Source organism: Gorilla gorilla, chromosome 3 (genome assembly GCF_029281585.2).
Source record: "Gorilla gorilla gorilla isolate KB3781 chromosome 3, NHGRI_mGorGor1-v2.1_pri, whole genome shotgun sequence".
NCBI classification, from domain to species: domain Eukaryota; kingdom Metazoa; phylum Chordata; class Mammalia; order Primates; family Hominidae; genus Gorilla; species Gorilla gorilla.
Window position 1 is genome coordinate 129,331,930 of NC_073227.2, and position 18,796 is coordinate 129,350,725.

At 38.1% G+C, this 18,796-nt stretch overlaps 1 protein-coding gene across 1 annotated transcript in view; it reads right to left on the bottom strand.

Annotated features, from left to right (window-relative positions):
* COL25A1 (collagen type XXV alpha 1 chain) overlaps positions 1–18,796 on the bottom strand; it is a 497,365-nt gene that overhangs the window by 126,230 nt on the left and 352,339 nt on the right. Inside the window, exons 7-9 of the mRNA XM_063705462.1 lie at positions 7,911–7,982; positions 7,088–7,195; positions 4,356–4,391 (exon numbers count right to left, since the gene is read on the bottom strand). Coding sequence (XP_063561532.1) covers positions 4,356–4,391; positions 7,088–7,195; positions 7,911–7,982 — 216 coding nt within the window. The remainder of the gene's footprint in view (positions 1–4,355; positions 4,392–7,087; positions 7,196–7,910; positions 7,983–18,796) is intronic.

Here is an 18,796-nt window from a genome sequence, read left to right on the forward strand (position 1 = left end):
GCTAAAACAACAACAACTACAAATAGGACAAAAGCAATAAATTACACTCTTAATTGCACTATTTGACATGTTGTAATTTAATTGGTAGCTATCATTCAACTATTCTTAGCCCTTACATTTCTTAGAGCAGCCTTTGTGTATGCCAAGTTATATCACTAGACATTTGTTTTAATAGTAATACTTCTCACTTATGGAACTCCTTGTGGTTCATAAAACATTTCATATTATCATTTCACTTGCTTCTCACCATAACCCAGTGAGACAGGTAGAACAGGAATTATTACCTACATTTTATAGATCAGTAAAAAGGATCACAGACTATAGTCATACACTACTAAGTAGTTCTAAAACAGGAACTACTGATACAATGTACTTTTCTCCCTACCAGATTTCAAGTTCACAGACACACACACACACACACACACACACACAACGTGTGAAAGAAAATTTCTAAGTTTCTAAGAAAAATTTCCTCCTCACGATTCCTCAAGGATCTAGAACTAGAATTACCATTTGACCCAGTAATCCCATTACTGGGTATATACCCAAAGGATTATAAATCATGCTACTATAAAGACACATACACACGTATATTTGTTGTGGTACTATTCACAATAGCAAAGACTTGGAGCCAACCCAAATATCCATCAGTGATAGACTGGATTAAGAAAATGTGGCACATATACACCATGGAATACTATGCAGCCATAAAAAAAGGATGAGTTCGTGTCCTTTGCAGGGACATGGATGAAGCTGGAAACCATCATTCTCAGCAAACTATCACAAGGACAGAAAACCAGACACTGCATGTTCTCACTCATAGGTGGGAATTGAACAATGAGATCACTTGGACACAGGGCGGGGAACATCATACACCGGGGCCTGTCGGGGGGCTGGGGGGCTGGGGGAGGGATAGCATTAGGAAAAATACCTAATGTAAATGATGAGTTGATGGGTGCAGCAAAACAACATGGCACATGTATACCTATGTATCAAATCTGCACATTGTGCACATGTACCCTAGAATTTAAAGTATAGCAAAAATAATAATAAAAGAGAAAAAAAAGAAAAATTTCCTCCTCATGAAAATTGCAGTTATATTTCTAGTATCCTCTTCTCTCTTTGATATGAGTTAAAATATTCAGGTGCTATTCAAGTTAACAAATCATGATTTCTTTTTAAAAAGATAGATTTTTAGATAGGAGAAATACTTCATGTTAAGCAAACATAAAATATAGAAATTCAGTTTGCTGAGGAGAAGAATTAGGGGATTACACTGATTTACAGAAAGATTCTGAATAGGATTTCTTTAAACAGCAAAATTCCCTGGCACATTCAAAATATGTTGATTTAAGAAAATCTGATTTATACAAAACTTTACAGGAATCCATCTGTTATATAAATCTACACTCACCTGTGATTTACTCTAGAGAGAACAATTGAGTGATAATAATAATAACATACTCATATAGTTCTTCATTATATGTTTTAAAGTGCTTTCCCCTAATTTATTGCATTTTCTTTGGCAACCTTTTAAGGCAGTCAGAGAGGGTATTATTATCCTTTCTTCACAGATGAGAAATTGAGAGGTTAAGTGACTTGCCCAAGGTCAGATGGACATTCATTCATTTACTGCTATCAGAATGATGTAGTTTTAACGGGGTAGTCAAGGAAATATGGTTCTTCCTCCCATTTTTTTAAACAAGCTGTGAAAGCCATTAAAACAGAGGTAGATGATCTCACAAATATAATGTTGAATGAAAGAAGCCAGACACAAAAGTGTACCTACTGTAGGATTCGATTACTATAAAATTCAAATGTAGGCAAAACTAAAGTATAGTGACAGAAGTCAGGGTGGAGGCTACCTCTGGGATGGCAACTGGGGGTAAAGAAGGGTTTAAGATAACCTCCTTGTTCTTGATCTGGTTTGTACATAGTTTTGTTCACTTGGTGAAAATTCACTGGGATATGCACTATAATTTGTCACTTTTGTTTATATACATTAAAGAGGTTTTCTCTTTGAAAAGAATCTTACATCTTTAAAAACAGTAATTTTTAAATGCCATTTAGATCACTTAATATATATATCCTTGAAACATTTGTCATTTTCATTGTTTCTTAAATGCATTTAAAAAATAACATGAACTAAATCATAAGAGTTTAAGGAGTCAAGAAAAGTTTGTAGAAAAAAAACCCAGTATTGTTTCACCTGAGAAAGTTTTGATATGAAATGAGAATTGGAGCACACTAAGATAATAATGCAAGTGATTTAGGATCAGGTCAAACATTTGTATTTAACTATGTCAAACTGGGAATGGTAAGCAAATGAGATTATATTGTTATTCACATAGTATATCCCAGAGAGCATATGTAATATGTAACAGAGAATTCCTTGAGTAGAAGATAAGAATTTTTAAAAAGTATATCCGTTTTATTTTAGAACATTGTATATTAGGATGCTGTGTTGGGTATCGGAAAAAAGCCAATGCCAGTGATAAAAATCTGAGTAGTCTGTGCACACCTGGGGACAAACAAAGGCTCCTGAGAAGCCCACATAGCTTTCAATATAAGAATATACTGGGAAGAATGTGTTTTCACCATTTTCCAGGACAAAAATTACATGTACCTTCAATTGCTTAAATTCATTTCAAAATTTTATTGTAGTTCTCCCAGAATTCTTCATACTCTATAACTCCATACCACTGGGAGCTAATGCTGCACTTGTATGCAGTTACCACTGATGACAAAGTTTTTGTTTAAGTTTTACATATGGACTTTTTCCCGTTCCTTCCACTTTTTTCTTTTTTAAACAAAAACCATTGTAGCACCAAAAATTATCTGTATTGGGCGCGGTGGCTCACGCCTGTAATCCCAGCACTTTGGGAGGCCGAGGCAGGTGGATCACAAGGTCAGGAGATCAAGACCATCCTGGCCAACATGGTGAAACCCCGTCTCTACTAAAAATACAAAAATTAGCTGGGCCTGGTGGCACACACCTGTAGTGCCAGCTGCTCAGGAAACTGAGGCAGGAGAATCGCTTGAACCCAGGAGGTGGTGGTTGCAGTGAGCCGAGATCGCGCCACTGCACTCCAGCCTGGGTGACAGAGCAAGACTCTGTCTCAAACAAACAAACAAAAAAATTGTATCTTGATATTACAGGTCAGGAACAGAGAATTTCCAGGCAGTGAGTGAGATCTGGACCCAGAATGCTTTCATTTCACCAGGGATCCTGCAAAGGCAGCTGTACCTACAGCTGACTCCCCAGGAGAGCTGCTGAATACAATCCAAGCCCAAAGAAGCCTTGTTGATTCCTGACTCTATGCGTTAGTTTCACTAGGACCTACCTGTTTCTTAAATATATATATATGTATTTAGAGACAGGGTCTCACCGTGTTACCCAGGCTAGTCTCAAACTCCTGGGCTCAAGTGATCCTCCCTTCTCTGGCTTCCCAAAGTGCTAAGATTACAGGTATGAACCCCCATGCCCAGCCTACATTTTATACCTTGAACATCTGCATGCTGCATGCCAAACATTATGCAGGATGGAAAGTGTCAAGCTGATTGTGGTCACCTGTCAGCTCCCTGGCAATCTCTGGGCCCATTCCTTCAGTATCCAGGATGAGTGTGAGCCGTCCTCTGGCATTTGGGTTATTAGAGAATTACCCCGTGCTTCCCAATAGTGTTCACATCATAACATAGATTAGAGAGGCAGCTCAGGAGACAGACAGGAGGGGACAGGAAGAGGTAGGTTGAAGGAATTCTACTCTTCCCGAGCCACCAACCTAACCAAACATTTTTTCCACCAGCAAAAGATAAACAATTCATGGGGAACTGGGACCTGTGTGTCTATGAGTAAGTCCATGTGGAATCATTTCAGGACCAATTTTTTTTTTTTAAATGACAGAGAATCAAAAGGCACAACGATTTTTCTCTGGGTAGAGATATTCAACAGTAGAAAAATTCTGCATCACTGTGCAAAGTTTGCTGTGCTAATTCATTTAGTCAGACCTGATCCCTTTGAAAATGGGATTTCTATTTCTATTTAAGCTAATAGGCATGCCCCTAAATTTAATCTCTCTTACAGCAGAGTCACTTAATTAATTCTCTCCTTTGACCTGCAGCATCTCTGTCGCTCCCCACACCTGGAATCTCCTTCTTTTTCTCCTGCAACAGCAATGTAGATATGTAGTCTTATGACCATTAGCATGTAGTAGGCCATATTACTTTTAAATTTTACTAATTTTCACTTTTTTATTATAGTCTGTCATATGACAGATACATTTATCACACATAATCTTGACCATAGTTGTAAACAACCTGGCTTAGTATAGAAAAAGATAAATTGAGATACTTGCCATCAAGCCTTGTTCTCCTGGTTTTCCTGGTTCACCCTTAAAAAAGAATAGTGATAATTTTAGTAATGCTGTAAGTATTTAAAAAAAACCCTTCAATCATTTTTTCTTCTTTGACTGGGGCATGTAAATGTCAAATATATTTCTTCGGGTTAAATAGAGGAATGTAGCACATTAAAAGAGAGCTAATTTCCCTTCTACAAATAAACTTTACAAATTTAGGGTTTAATAAAATTAGTCTAGATTATCATGTCTTCTTTAGGATGACATAAAGATAATGACATGGTGTCTTTATGAGAACTCAGAACTTTCATACATAGGACAGAGAGACAATTGCTCTTGGTGCAGGTGTTTAATAAAATGAGCAGAGACTGATGTTAAATTTTGCTCTTCCTGGATTAATGATGGCTGAAGTAACATGTTTCATTAAATTTGATAGAGAAAATTACACTATATCATGACATTATCATTTTCTTATATTCAGATTGATATAGAATTATCATATTTTATTGTCATTATAATGACAGTCATTGGCTAAAAATATTTTTGTCTTAAATTGCCAATAAATATAGATATTGCTGGTCTTTCAAAATAAGTATTTCACAGTTTATTTTTATAGTCTTCTTCTAGCAAGGTATGATGACACATGCCTGTAATCTCAGCTATTTGGGAGGCTGAGGCAGGAGGACTGTGTGAGCCCAGGTCTTTAAGGCTATAATGTGCTATGATGGCGTCTGTGAATAGCCACTGCACTACAGCTTGGGCAACACAGCAAAGACCTCATCACACACAAAAAAATCTTTTTCCACTTTGGAAGGCCGAGGTGGGCGGATCACAAGGTCAGGAGATAAAGACCATCTTGGCTAACATGGTGAAACTCTGTCTCTACTAAAAATACAAAAAAATTAGCCGGGCATGGTGGTGGGTACCTGTAGTCCCAGCTACTCAGGAGGCTGAGACAGGAGAATGGTGTGAACCCGGGAGGCAGAGGTTGCAGTGAGCCGAGATCACACCACTGCTCTCCAGCCTGGGTGACAGAGCGAGACTCCGTCTCAAAAAAAAAATCTTTTTCTAGCAGTCATCATAGTATATATAAATAAACTCTGAGACCATATACAGTTCAATTATATTTCTGAAAATTTTAAAACAAGTTAATTTGTCCTATGTGTAGAAAGCTCCATTTCTTACTTACATGAATAAACTATATTCATTTAAAGAATGATATAATTTTGGATTGTGTGGTTTGTCATACTTTACCTTTAATTTTGTTTTTAAAAAGTAATTTCTATCTTGAATTTGAGTATAGTATAGTATATAATGCTCAATGATCTGACTAATGTACCATCAAAATGGTTTTAACTACTTTTTGAAGAGACGCTCACTGTATTTCTGTTGGCAACCAGCAATAATTGGAGAGCTTTAAATATCCCTAAAGCTGTGGATCTCTCTACCTTTTGGAATATCATCATGAGAAAAAGCAAGGCATTAGAAGACAGTTACAGAATTCAACCACTGTCTTTGAAGGTTGAGTGAAAGCAGTCCTAACAACTAGCAAATCATATGTTGAAAGACAATTCCTCATTTTATATCAGCAAATTCACAGCAGCTTTCAGAAAGGGATATGGGCTTATGAGGCTGTCTCAGAAGTTTTAAAGTATGCTATATTCTCATAAAGAGTCATTCTTTTAAAAATGCACAAATATATGCATATAAAAATGAAAGAAAATATACCAAAACATTAATGAGTATTGTAAATATTGTAAACATTAATGAGTATGGTAAAAGAAAAAAATATTTTTTTCTTTTTGGTTTTATTTTCAAAAGTTTCTGCTTCGTGGATAAATATTTTCATTATTATTATGTACTACAAAAATACTATGAAAATAATTTGCTAAATAAATACATTGAATAAATAATTTAATCCAGTAATAAACCTTAATTTCTAGTCCTAAAGTCATAAAATAAATCTAAAATTTTTGACCTTTTCCATATATTTCTTTTAATTGCTGGGTTGCCTCTATGAAATCAAACCATTTATCTTCTGCCTTTTACTACTATATCATTGACACTTGACCAATCTTAGTAGCCAAGTATTGAGACTACTTTTAAATTATTTCTATGAAAAAGCCTTACATACAAAAAGACAAATGATATTTAAACCATACCCACTGATGTTTTGACCATTCATTTTACGGTTATTAGCAATTTTGGGGGTTCAAGTTATTTATAAGGGATTAAATATTAGAACATTTTACTTCGTCTACTTTCCATAAATAGTATAGGACTTTATTGGTCTGCTATTGAAACTTTGGAAAATGTTATTAGACTCCTACTTAGTTTTTCAGACTAATCTCCCATTTAAACCAAAGACCCCGGTGCACACTACGGCAGTGAGGATACACCTGGGAATGGGCAACTCCAGTCAAAGACTTCTTGAGGCTTACCTCAAAAAAACAGTTTAGTGGCTGCCTCCGGGTGTCTCTTGTGGTTTGCTTGGATCCCCAGTGTATTCAGTGGTAAAGAGGAATGCAGCTGGGAGTGCCCTGTGCTGCTTGGGGACTTTCCCATCATCTCACTTCCCTCAACCCACTCCACTCATCATCCCACTTCCCTCAACTCACTCCACTCACTTGACCCCCTGACCTGATGCCCCTCACCACCCTACTCCACCCTAGTTCTCAGCCCTTAACATGAAGCAAAACGTGTGAGAATAAGTGATCCAAAAAGCGACTCACGGGTACTCCTGGCATTCCACGGGGGCCATCTTTCCCTGTGTCCCCAGGTGGCCCTCTTGGGCCTGGAGGGCCAGGGGGTCCTGGAGGCCCTGCCTGCCCTTGGTCACCCTGTGATGGAGAGGGGAACAGACCAGCAATAACCATGAAAGATAAAGACCCAGGTCTTCTTTTCAGCACCTTAAATTTGTATTATCTAATTCACATTTACACTAAGAACCAGAACCACCACAAATATAAAGCCTGTAGGCAATTTGCTTCCCAGCAGGGAGCAAATAAATATTCATGCTGGGTGACTGAGCAGATGTTATTAAAATCAAAGCAGTTCAGGAACTAGCACTTCCAGTTCTTGGAAATAGTGTGTATGTTACCACTATAGTCAGAGCTGGTATAAAACGTGTGCATTACTTTATCCATAACAACACTGCATCAGTTACATTCACCTCATTTAATAAAATGGCTGCATTTATAGTTAGACAAATGTGTTTACTTTAAATTAAGCATATGAGGCTCCCATCATATTGCCTAATAATTTATAAATGACCAAATCTAGAGAGCTTAGAAACTGGATCTGTTAGTAGTTACAATTTACAATTTTTTAATTAAGAAAAAATTAGATAGGCTTTTAATATCTTTTTTGGTAACTTTATCTAACATTTCAAACAAATGCAGCTCACTAAACATAATTTTGTTTGAGGATATTTCCAAATAAATGCCCACCTACCACCCACACCCCACCCATAAGAGATAAATCGTAAAGCAATAGGTACACAGAGCAATAACTGATGTAAAGAAGAAATGAGACTTCAGCAAGAATAAGCACTACCTTAATCAGGCGGCGTTTAATGAGCTGCTGATCAGCAGAGAGAAACCCATGATTGATTTTAGGAAACACCATCTGATCAGTCAGTTGAGGTCAAAGGTTGAAGTTCAGAGATGAGAGAGTTGAAGAATAGACATCAGAAGGCCCCAAGAAAGAAATAAAGATATCCACATTAGACTTATAATGATTATTAAACAAAATAGAACTGGCACTTATGTCTAACATTAGACCCACTGGCTCTTCTTGAAAGAAATATAATCCTGAAATGGGATGCTGAGACCAGATCTTCAGTAGTAATGAATATTTTTTGTGCCTCATCATTTCACTGTGGATGTTGGATCTTTTTAATGTAGTTTATTCCCAGAAACAGGTAAGCAAGTGCACCCCTGCATTCTTCAGTCTGAGCAGAAAGTCTAGAGACAAAATGCCAGTTCCATTTCCGTCAGACTTGTCAACCAGCATAATGTGGCGTGAACTCAACTGCCATTTTATTGATGCCTGAAGTCCAGAGAGAGTACTTAGGATTATTTAATTGACTGGAAAAATATTACAGAGCATTAGAATGCTTGTAAATTAAGCCATCAAGGCGTGGCATGGTTCTAGATCGCTATGCCCACCTCTGTTCACAGTACCTGTTTGACGTCAATATCCTCCTCTCAAGTATGCTCAGGATACACCCTCTTAATAGACATTTGACCTCAATGATGCAAGTGGGGTCCCAAGTGCCCAGTAACTTGATATATACTATGAGAGGAAGCCAATGGGCTCGGCAAGCCAGTTGAATGGTTCCTGCTCACGCTTATGCTGATTGCATTTCTGACTGTGCAGGCATGAGTTACAACCACAAACCTTGACGGTGAGGATCTGATTACTGTGCAGGGCAGCAACTGTGGGGAAGCCTGGCAGGCCCTATGGACATAGCACAGCACCAAAACAACACGACATAAAACGTCACACAGACATTTCACTAGGGGACAAACAAAACAAGCACATACCTAGCACCTCCCTTTCCTGGGACTTAGAAGTCTTGCCTCATCTGACATACCATAAACAAAATTAGACATATGAGGCCCCAAAATAAACCTTTTTTTTTTTCTTTTTAAGATGAAGTCTCACTCTGTTGCTCAGGCTGGAGTGCAGTGGCCTGATCTAGGCTCACTGCAACCTCCACCTCCCAGGTTCAGGCAATTCTCCTGCCTCAGCCTCCCTAGTAGCTGGGATTACAGCCATGTGCCACCACGCCAAGCTAAGTTTTGTATTTTTAGTAGAGATGGGTTTTCAGTTTCACCATGTTGGCCAGGCTGGTCTCAAACTCCTGACCTCAGGTGATCCACCGGCCTCAGCCTCCCAAAGTGCTGGGATTACAGGCATGGACCACCACATCTGGACTTTTTTTTTTTTTTTTTTTTTTTTGAGACGGAGTCTTCCTCTGTCACCCAGGTTGCAGTGCAGTGGTACAATCTCAGCTCACTGAAGCCTCTGCCTCCAGGGTTCAAGTGATTCTCTGTCTCAGCCTGCCCAGTAGCTGGGATTACAGGTGTGCACCACCACGCCCAGCTAATTTTTGTATTTGTAGTAGAGACTGGGTTTCATTATGTTGGCCAGGCTGGTCTCAAACTCCTGACCTCAAGTGATCTGACTGCCTCGGCCTCCCAAAATGCTGGGATTACAGGCGTGAACCACCATGCCCAGTCAAACCAATAATTTCTTAAAGCATGGAATAGGGAAAATGAGAGCTCATTGTCAGTGAGCCTGGGGCAGGTACAATGGGATCTGTGTCTAAACGGTGTAAAGAGTTTGCTACACGAAGCATTTCTGGAATCTTACTTACAAAATTACAACATCTTAATTACAAAATGTTAGTACAAAATGGAGATAACTATAGACACTGTTACAAAAACCACACTGTAATTTCCCTCAATTGACATTCTGTTTACAACTCAGGACATACAATACGTGTATTAATTCTTTTTTGGACAACAACAGGGAACAAAATTTTGCCATCAGATCATACTTATTCCCCAGAATAAACACAGCACGCCTCACAAAATATAGTCTTGCCACCCACATATCAAAATTTCTCTCTCCAATAATATGATGAATCTCAGATCTCTCCTGTTTCAGGAATTCATGCAGAGGTGGTGGATGAAAATCTGTCTCTTACAACATGTGTATTTCATGTCAGGGGGATTTACAGTCACACTCTGCAGTAATCACTTCTGTCACATAACTTTTCCAAAAGAACTTGACAGTTCACACAACCCCTTAATGCAGAAAAGCGGTTTTGAATTCCTTATCCAAGGAGAACAGGGAGAGATGTTTTAGACACTCGTTCTTCAATAACTTGTACTAACTCCTCCTCCCAGGCGTTATCAATTGGGTAAGTCTGAGAGAGAAATTTTGGCTTTGTTCTATTTCTTTTCTAACAACATGTGAAACTAAAGCCTTTTATTCCTTTTTTTCAAAAAAAAAAAACACAGAACATGTTTACCGTATAAATAAAATAAACAACAACCACAGCAATACATGGCCTGGGCTCTCCCTCTTCCCACCCAAATTTATCTTGTGGATATTTTTAGGAAAGCCCAGGAAATTTCTACATTTTCTACATTTTTAATTTTATTAGTTTCATGAATATTTCACCCCCCACATTCCTCATATTAGAGATATGTTTTTCATTTTAAGAAAGGCAGTAAAATTAGTTTGTAGTCTGAAGACATTTCTTCAGCTCTAATGCCTTTGACTCTCAGTCTTCAGTACTACAACTTCTCAGGAAGCAAAACAGAGAAAATCTTATTTCTTTTGCCAAATCCGTTCTGATAAGGCTATTAAGTGGCTGCGTAGTTTTGAGGTGACCTATGTCCTCTTTTTCTTCTCTCTAAATACAAGTCCTTTAAATATAGATTCTGCATAAATTCAGAAATGCTACAAGTTGGAAAACAGATGTATACAATTTGCTTTTGTTTTACTATGCAATATGAGTTTAAAATGTTATTAGATGGTAATGTGCCAGCGTCTTTCCATCTGTGACTCATTAGCCCTATATTACACAGTCAGAATTTTATATATAAACCTCATATTTATGTAACAAAGAACAAAAACAGATACAAACAGGAAGTCTATGAGGGATCAGAATCTTGATTAGTGGCGATAAATCATAATGTCACTTGAAACAGGATTATCTAACAAAATAATTTTAAATTAAAAACCTTTTAGCAGCACACATGGTAGGACTTAAAAATATTTTGAAATTTGAATGTGTAAATAAGTCACTTCTTGTACTCATCTCTGAGCATGACCAGCTTTCTACTTGATCGTATTTTCAAAATGCTCACAAAAAAAAAAAAAGCATTAAGTTTTATAACTCCTTAGTTTGGGTTCTAATTTTAATGAGATCTAAAGAGAGAATTGGATAGGTAATTCTCACCTCAGAAAGACCTTTTTCCTCAAACAGAATAATCTCTATTTGAGGAAGCTGATTTATATTCCTCAATCATCTTGACTGTGAAAATGCTACCAATTAGGTGTTTAGTGCTACATTTTAAAGATATCATTAGCATGCTAGGCAAGGAATTTTTCAGGAGTTTACGTGTAGCAAAGTAAAAAGGGGACATGTGGACAGAGTTTCTTATATTCTAACAAAAATCCCATGATTTGGGCTGCAATGTGCTAGGACCCTGTGCTTTTCAAACTGGGGTAAAAGTAACCCTCAGAGTATATGCCAGCATCCTACAGAGTGTTTCAAAGCAATAATAAATATAGTACATCTTCCTAAAAAGTCTATTTAATTAATGGCAAATAAATTTAAACATTATTATGTAAAGCAAACATCGATATATTATAGAGTTTTAGCATTCAAAATTGAATATGTTTTAAAAATTTTCACCATTTTATGGTGGTAAAAAAAATCCCATTTCACAGGGGCTGCCTCCAGATCCTAGGTAGACACTGACTCTGCTTCTTGCACGAGTTCTTTGGAGGGTTGGTTTGTAAAGTACAGGTGTTGACACCTATCTTCAGTACAGGTGTTGACACCTTATGGCTTTGTGTGGCCATACCTGCTAGGCTTCTCTAGCTGCTCATACAGAGGATATAATTTTTATTAACTATACCATGTTTTCCCACAGTACCATTAGTCATAATCCTTTCTAAACAAATAAAATGGACATATTTTACTTGGTTTTGCATCTCAGAAAATTTGCCTGGTACACAGATGGTTTGAGTGGGTGTGGAAAAACAAATGTGCCTCCAGAAAAATATGGAGAAAACATCCAGGAATAAGCTGAATATTGAAATAATTTTTGTTATTGTTGTTGTTTTTTGAGATGGAGTCTGGCTCTTCACCCAGGCTGGAGTGTAGTGGTGCGATCTCGGCTCACTGCAACCTCTGCCTTCTGGGTTCAAGCAATTCTCCTGCCTCAGCCTCCCCAGTAGGCTGGGACTACAGGCATGCACCACCATGCCCAGCTATTTTTTGTATTTTTAGTAGAAACGGGGTTTCACCATGTTGCCCAGGCTGGTCTCGAACTCCTGACCTCACGTGATCCGCCCACCTCAGCCTCTCAAAGTGCTGGGATTATAGGCGTGAGCCACTGCACCTGGCCTGAAATAATTTGTACATATTTTCACACCCAAATACTTTGAATTCTTAAGAAATCGGATGTATAAGAGCTGTGAAACTACCATATATATAAAACTTATTTTTTTCCCTCCTGAGAGCATAAAGCCTCAGACAGCTTCATGAATCTTCATGACATTCTGTGAAGTAGGCAACCATCTCACAACGAATATTTTGACATCATTACAGGAAAGGCTATATCTCCCCCTTCATTACCATCTAGAAGAAACAATGCAAGCCTACCCCAAAGGGATATTGAACAAATAAATAATTCATAAGAAATGCTTCCAACTACTTAGAGGCCATACATTCAAGGTGTTATTGTCATTTTTATTGTTACGCAGTAATAATGAGTGTTATAAGATTACAAATAGTGAGAAGATTTTGTGCTTTCTCAAAAGTATTCAGTAAGGCAATGATAGAGCCAGAAATTCAATTCAGGACTTCTGATTCTAAACTTTGTCATTATGCAATTTATGTGTTTATAATTTTCTTCTACCTGCTTTACAGTTTAAATATTAGAAAGCTTTAAAATTGACTAACATTCAACAATATTTAAAAAGCATTTTTTGAGCACCTTCTGTGCAACATTTACTATGCCATGCTCTGGGTATTGAATGGTGAGCAAGATCCCAAGCTCACAGGGTTTACCATCTAGTGGAGAAATAGAAATAAGCTGGCAGTTATCATACAGAGTGATAAGTATTATGGTGGAGAAGTTGGCGGGGGGGCTACAAAGAAAATAAAATGTGCACTAGACACATGTTTCAGGAGCCATGGAAGACCTCCCAAGCCAGGTGAATGAGGGGCTGGAGGTTGGTACAGGAAGAGTAAAACCGAAGATAGACCATTTAGGAAGGTATTACAATAGTCTAGTTGTGAGATTGTGTCTTAGAACTAGAGGAGGGACAAATCAATTGTTTCAATTGTTATTAAGGAAGTTGAAATTTGTAGGACTTGTAACTTGGCTGATAATATAAGGGTAAATTAAGAGCAGAGAATGGTCCTAGGTCTGTAGCTTGGACAATGGAAGGATAGTAGAGGGAACACAAGGAAGAGGCTTTCTGGGGTAGGCAGGTAGTTATGAATCATGAATTCAGCTATAGATTCACTGAATTTGAGATGTCTGTGGACAGCCAAGGGACAGCAGTTGGACACGCATATAAAATAGAAGATGAGAAATGGCTGGGCACGGTGGCTCATGCCTATAATCCCAGCACTTTGGGAGGCTGAGGCGGGCAGATCACGAGGTCAGGAGTTCGAGACCAGCCTGGCCAACATGGTGAAACCCCGTCCCTACTAAAAATATGAAAATTAGCTGGGCATGGTGGCGGGTGCCTGTAATCTCAGCTACTTGGGAGGCTGAGGCAGGAGAATCATTTGAACCTGGGAGGCGGAGGTTGCAGTGAGCCGAGATAGTGCTGTTGCACTCCAGCTTGGGCAACAAAAATGAAACTCCGTCTCAAAAAAAAAAAGAAAAAGAAAAAGAAAGAAAAGAAAGAAAGAAAGGTGAGAATTATGAGCCATAGAAATATCTGAAGTCACCTAGAGAGGCTGTAGAGAAGGCAGACCCTTCAAAAGGCTTAGGTTTAAGGGATGAGCAGGGGAAGAGGCAACTACAAAGAAGATGAAAAGGAGTGGCTATAGAAGCAGGAGGAATGGTAATTCTCCTCACAAAAATTCTAGTCAGGCAAATGACTCAAAATGATAGATGCATATACTCTACTTTGCTGTTTATTGCATCATCAATAATGCTGCCTAAATGCACATAAATAACTCATAATAAGAACAGGTTAACAATGGCCAGTGTCACTGACAATGGCTGATCATTGATCAGCACAAGGGAGTGTACCTGAGGTTGTTGGGCTATGGAGGAAAAGATAATTATTTTAATTATGAAGAGTCAAGGGGCCCCAATAGCAAGTCATATTGAAAGAAAAAATATGCATTATGCTAGGAAATGAAATCTCCAAGTCTCTCTTTAATGTAAATACTATCATGATTCTGTTTGCCCAAAATTCATCATGCATTACAACACGACCATCACAGTGGGCATGTGTGCAGCATAAATAGAGATAAATACTCCTCAAAGTTGATAAGATAATTTCTAGCTAAGAGAGACCAGATGGGGAAATACTATAATAAGGTACAAAAATATTTAGGTAAAAGAATTGCTTCAGTTTAGCAGAAACTGTTAGAAGGCTAAATTAAGAAAGAAGAGAATTTAAGAGAAAGAAATTTGCAGCTAGATCATTCCATATTGCAGTAGATGGTATAATTTATCTGTCTGAGTAGAAAAATCAACTATATAAAGCTAAACAGCTAAAGGAATTTTTGAACAATCATGTAATATGAGAATTGGGGCCTGTGGAAATCAGAAGTTATAACTGATGATAAAAGATTGCCTCATGGTATTATTAATTATGGGAAGAATTAGCCTTCTGTAGTTGAATATAATATTTTCAACTGGCTCAAAAAGTTACTATTTTTCTTTTTTATTGATACTCTAAATTCCATTCTACTACGTTTTCTCATAAATGTTAACCCTAGTCACCCCAGGAATTATCTTTTTTTGTCTATAAATGATAAGTGTAAATTTTACAAGTTATTTGAACATAATATTTTCAACTGGCTCAAAAACTGACTATTTTTCTTTTTTATAGATACTCTGAATTCCATTCTACTATGTTTTATCATAAATATTAACCCTAGTCACTGCAGGAATTATCTTTTTATATGTCGATGATAAGTGTAACTTTATAAGTTATTTGGAAGAGAAAGAAAACAATGCAATCTCTGTATTAACAAATATCATTAAATACTGTAGCTACTAAAATGCTAAGTAAGTGAAGACAGCCTGCAAAAGATCTATGAATAAGAAGACGGCAGATACACTTCAACACTGGCAAGTGCAAAGTATAAGAAAAGTGCCTAAACTATTCATATAGGGCCAAAGGCTCTACTTGTTGTATATGATCTATTAGGGGATTCCAGGGCTTGTTGTAAAGTGTTCCCTAATGACATACACCTAAGAAAAGCCAACAGAAGATGAGACCCCATGAAAAGAGGTAGAATTCCTGAAGAAGCATTTTCCTGGTCTGAGTGCACTAGAGAATTATAGACACAGAATACAGGGAAGAAAAATAAAACAGCCTTGCAGTCTGGGATGATGTAGAAAAATAAAACTGTATTGATTTTATTTATATACACTCTGCTAGAACTGGATCAGAGCTATTCTCTATAAATAAACATCAAGAGAACAGTACTGTCTTAGGGTTTCTTAATAATAGTTAAAATAATAAATAATGACAATGGTGATGATGGCATTAATAGTGGTCAAGGCTTACATGATACGTTCTTTGAGTGAGGTATTCTTCTAAAAGTTTTATAAATATTAACTCTTTTAATCTTCACACCAACTACTTGACAGATGAGGAATTTGAGACACGAAGAGGTGAGGGGTCTTGCCCACCCAATTGTAAGTGGCAGAGCCAAGAGTCACCCCCTGACAACCTGCTCCAGTGACAACCATCTTAATCAGCATATTTTCCATAAATTTTTCTTTTTTTTTTTTTTTGAGACTGAGTCTCACTCTGTCACCCAGACTGGAGTGCAGTGGCACAATCTCGGCTCACTGCAACCTCTACCTCCTGGGTTCAAGCGATTCTCCTGCCTCAGCCCCTCAAGTAGCTGGAACTAAAGCCGTGTGCCACCACGCCTGCTAATTTTTTTTGCATTTTTAGTAGAGATGGGATTTCACCATGTTGACCAGGATGGTCTCGCTCTCTTGACCTCATGATCCACCCACCTCGGCCTCCCAAAGTGCTGGGATTACAGGCATGAGCCACCGCGCCCAGCCCCATATCTTCCATAAATTTTTCATAGTCTATGAATTTCATTTCCACTTATTCATTTATTCAATAAGAATTTAACACAATCACACAATGACCAAGGCAATATTTGGACATTGGGATTAGAGCGGTAAACAAGATAGACTTTATACCAGGCTTTACGGAGCTTAGAATGTATGAAGGCAGGCAGACATGAAACAAGCAACTTCAAATGTGGCTGGGATCTCTTTTGCTAACATTTATCCACACTCTTTTTCTCTTGTATTTTTTCATTTCCTCCCCACTCCTGCATCAAGCTCTTAGACAACCCTTTGCTTAGGGCCTCAGAGGAGGCATGAGGAGGCAGAGTGCAAGACATAACTTGTCTACCAACATTTCTAGAAATGAAAAATACCTAGAAAGACACTCCACCAAACTAGAAGTGAGGAAAGAGATCTGTAGTCTCTGAGAGCAAAGAGGCACCTAAGCTCTGCTTCCCAGCAGCACTTCCAGGAAAGCAACACCACAAAGAAATGGCCATGTGACGTGTCAGATAGACATGTGTGGGCAGCCTTGCAAAGGATTCCCCTGCCTGAAGCACTACACAGAAGTAGCAGAAAGATTCCCATGCCCCATAGGTGCAGTCATGACACACTAGGAGACCCTTCTGGCTAGCCACTCTCAAAGGGCAACAATACCTTTCCTTCCTGATACTTCCGCCTAGATGAACGCTGGAAAAAACCAGAAAATATATTTTCCTTTTCTAAAGACATACTGAATCAACACTTGGTATACGGATATTAGGTTCTATTTTAGGAACTCTCCTTTGAGACGTAGACTCTGTTCTTCAACTTGGGCAAGGTCAGGATAAGGGCAATGGCAAAGGGTTATAAGGATTCCTGTGGGAGGTCAGAGTGATGAGAACAAGAGAGATGAACTAAAACATGCATTCCTTCGTGTGACAAATGTCTCTGGAATACATGCTATACGCCAAGTACAGTGAAAGAAGCTGCAGGGTTTCAAATCTAATGGGGGAGAGGGAATTGTCATATGAATGTCAATCCACATGGAAAATGTGTTAAATTAGTGCTCTGGTTAGAGGAGCAGGCAGTACTTAAGCTTATTCTGTCTGAGGACTGGAGTAAGACTCCCATAAAGGTAGAAATTAAGACACGTGAAGAGGATTAGGACCCTGGCATTGCAGTGAAGTGTGGACTGCAGGCTTCTGAAAGAAGGTATTCCAGTCTGTAGCACAGTGAACAAAGGAGAAGGAACACTCAGGAAATTCTGGTAAGGTGAGTTTGGCTGTGGTGAAGCACACACATTTTAGAGAAATGCCTGGAAAAACTGATAGGGCACAGATGTGGGAGGTCTTAAAAGAAGCTTCAAGAGGGAAGTAGTGGAAAGCCATGAAGGTTTTTACACAACGAAGGTGCCATGCCATGTGAGTATGAGGAAGACAATTCTGACAAAAGTAAAGAACAGATTAAAAGCCAAGATATGGTTCATGATCCTTCATCTGCAGTTCCAAAATCCAAAGTCTCTGAAGATAAATATTTTTTCATTTTTAGAAAAATTTTTTTTCTTTTCTTTTTTTTTAGACAGTGTCTTGCTCTGTCATGGAGGCTGGAGTGCAGTGGTGCTATCTCGGCTCACTGCAACCTCCGCCTCCCAGGTTCAAGTGATTCTCCTGCCTCAGCCTCCCAAATAGCTGGGACTACAAGTGCCCACCACCACGCCCGGCAAATTTTTGTATTTTTAGTAGAGATGGGATTTCATCATGTTGGCCAGGCGGGTCTCAAACTCCTGATCTCAGGTGATCTACACACCTTGGCCTCCTAAAGCGTTGGGATTACAGGCGTAAGCCACCGCGCCCAGCCAAAATATTTTTTCTTAAGTTTTAAAGTTTTTCCTGCTTGCAGGAAACTTATGTGATGGCAAAAACTTACTTGAACAGATGTAAGGCTATTTATGGTCATTAATAATCCTTCTAAGTGTGAATATGCATATGTTTCACTGTAGAATTTGATGGTTTGATTACAGGGTGTCTCAGGCCCCTAAGGGTGTCAGACAATATGCATAGCATGAACTAAATTAACTTTCTAATTCCTAAAAACCGTAAGTTCTGAAACACACTTGACTAATAAGAGTTTTAAGAAGGGATTGTGAGCCTAGTTCAAAATTAATGACAAAGAGCTCTTTAGCAGAACTAAAGATTATAGAAAGAGTGGTAAGTTTTGAATTTAAGGAAATGAATGTGGGTTTGAACAATAAAATGTATTAATTATAGAGAAGTTTAAAAAATGCCCTGTCTCAATATATGGCAATCTGCATTATACATTATAATTTATACCAGTTTGTAGTAATTAAAAATAAATCTACTTTTATGATTTCAGTGTTACATATTAATGAGAACTAGTATGATCAATTATCTGGTATAC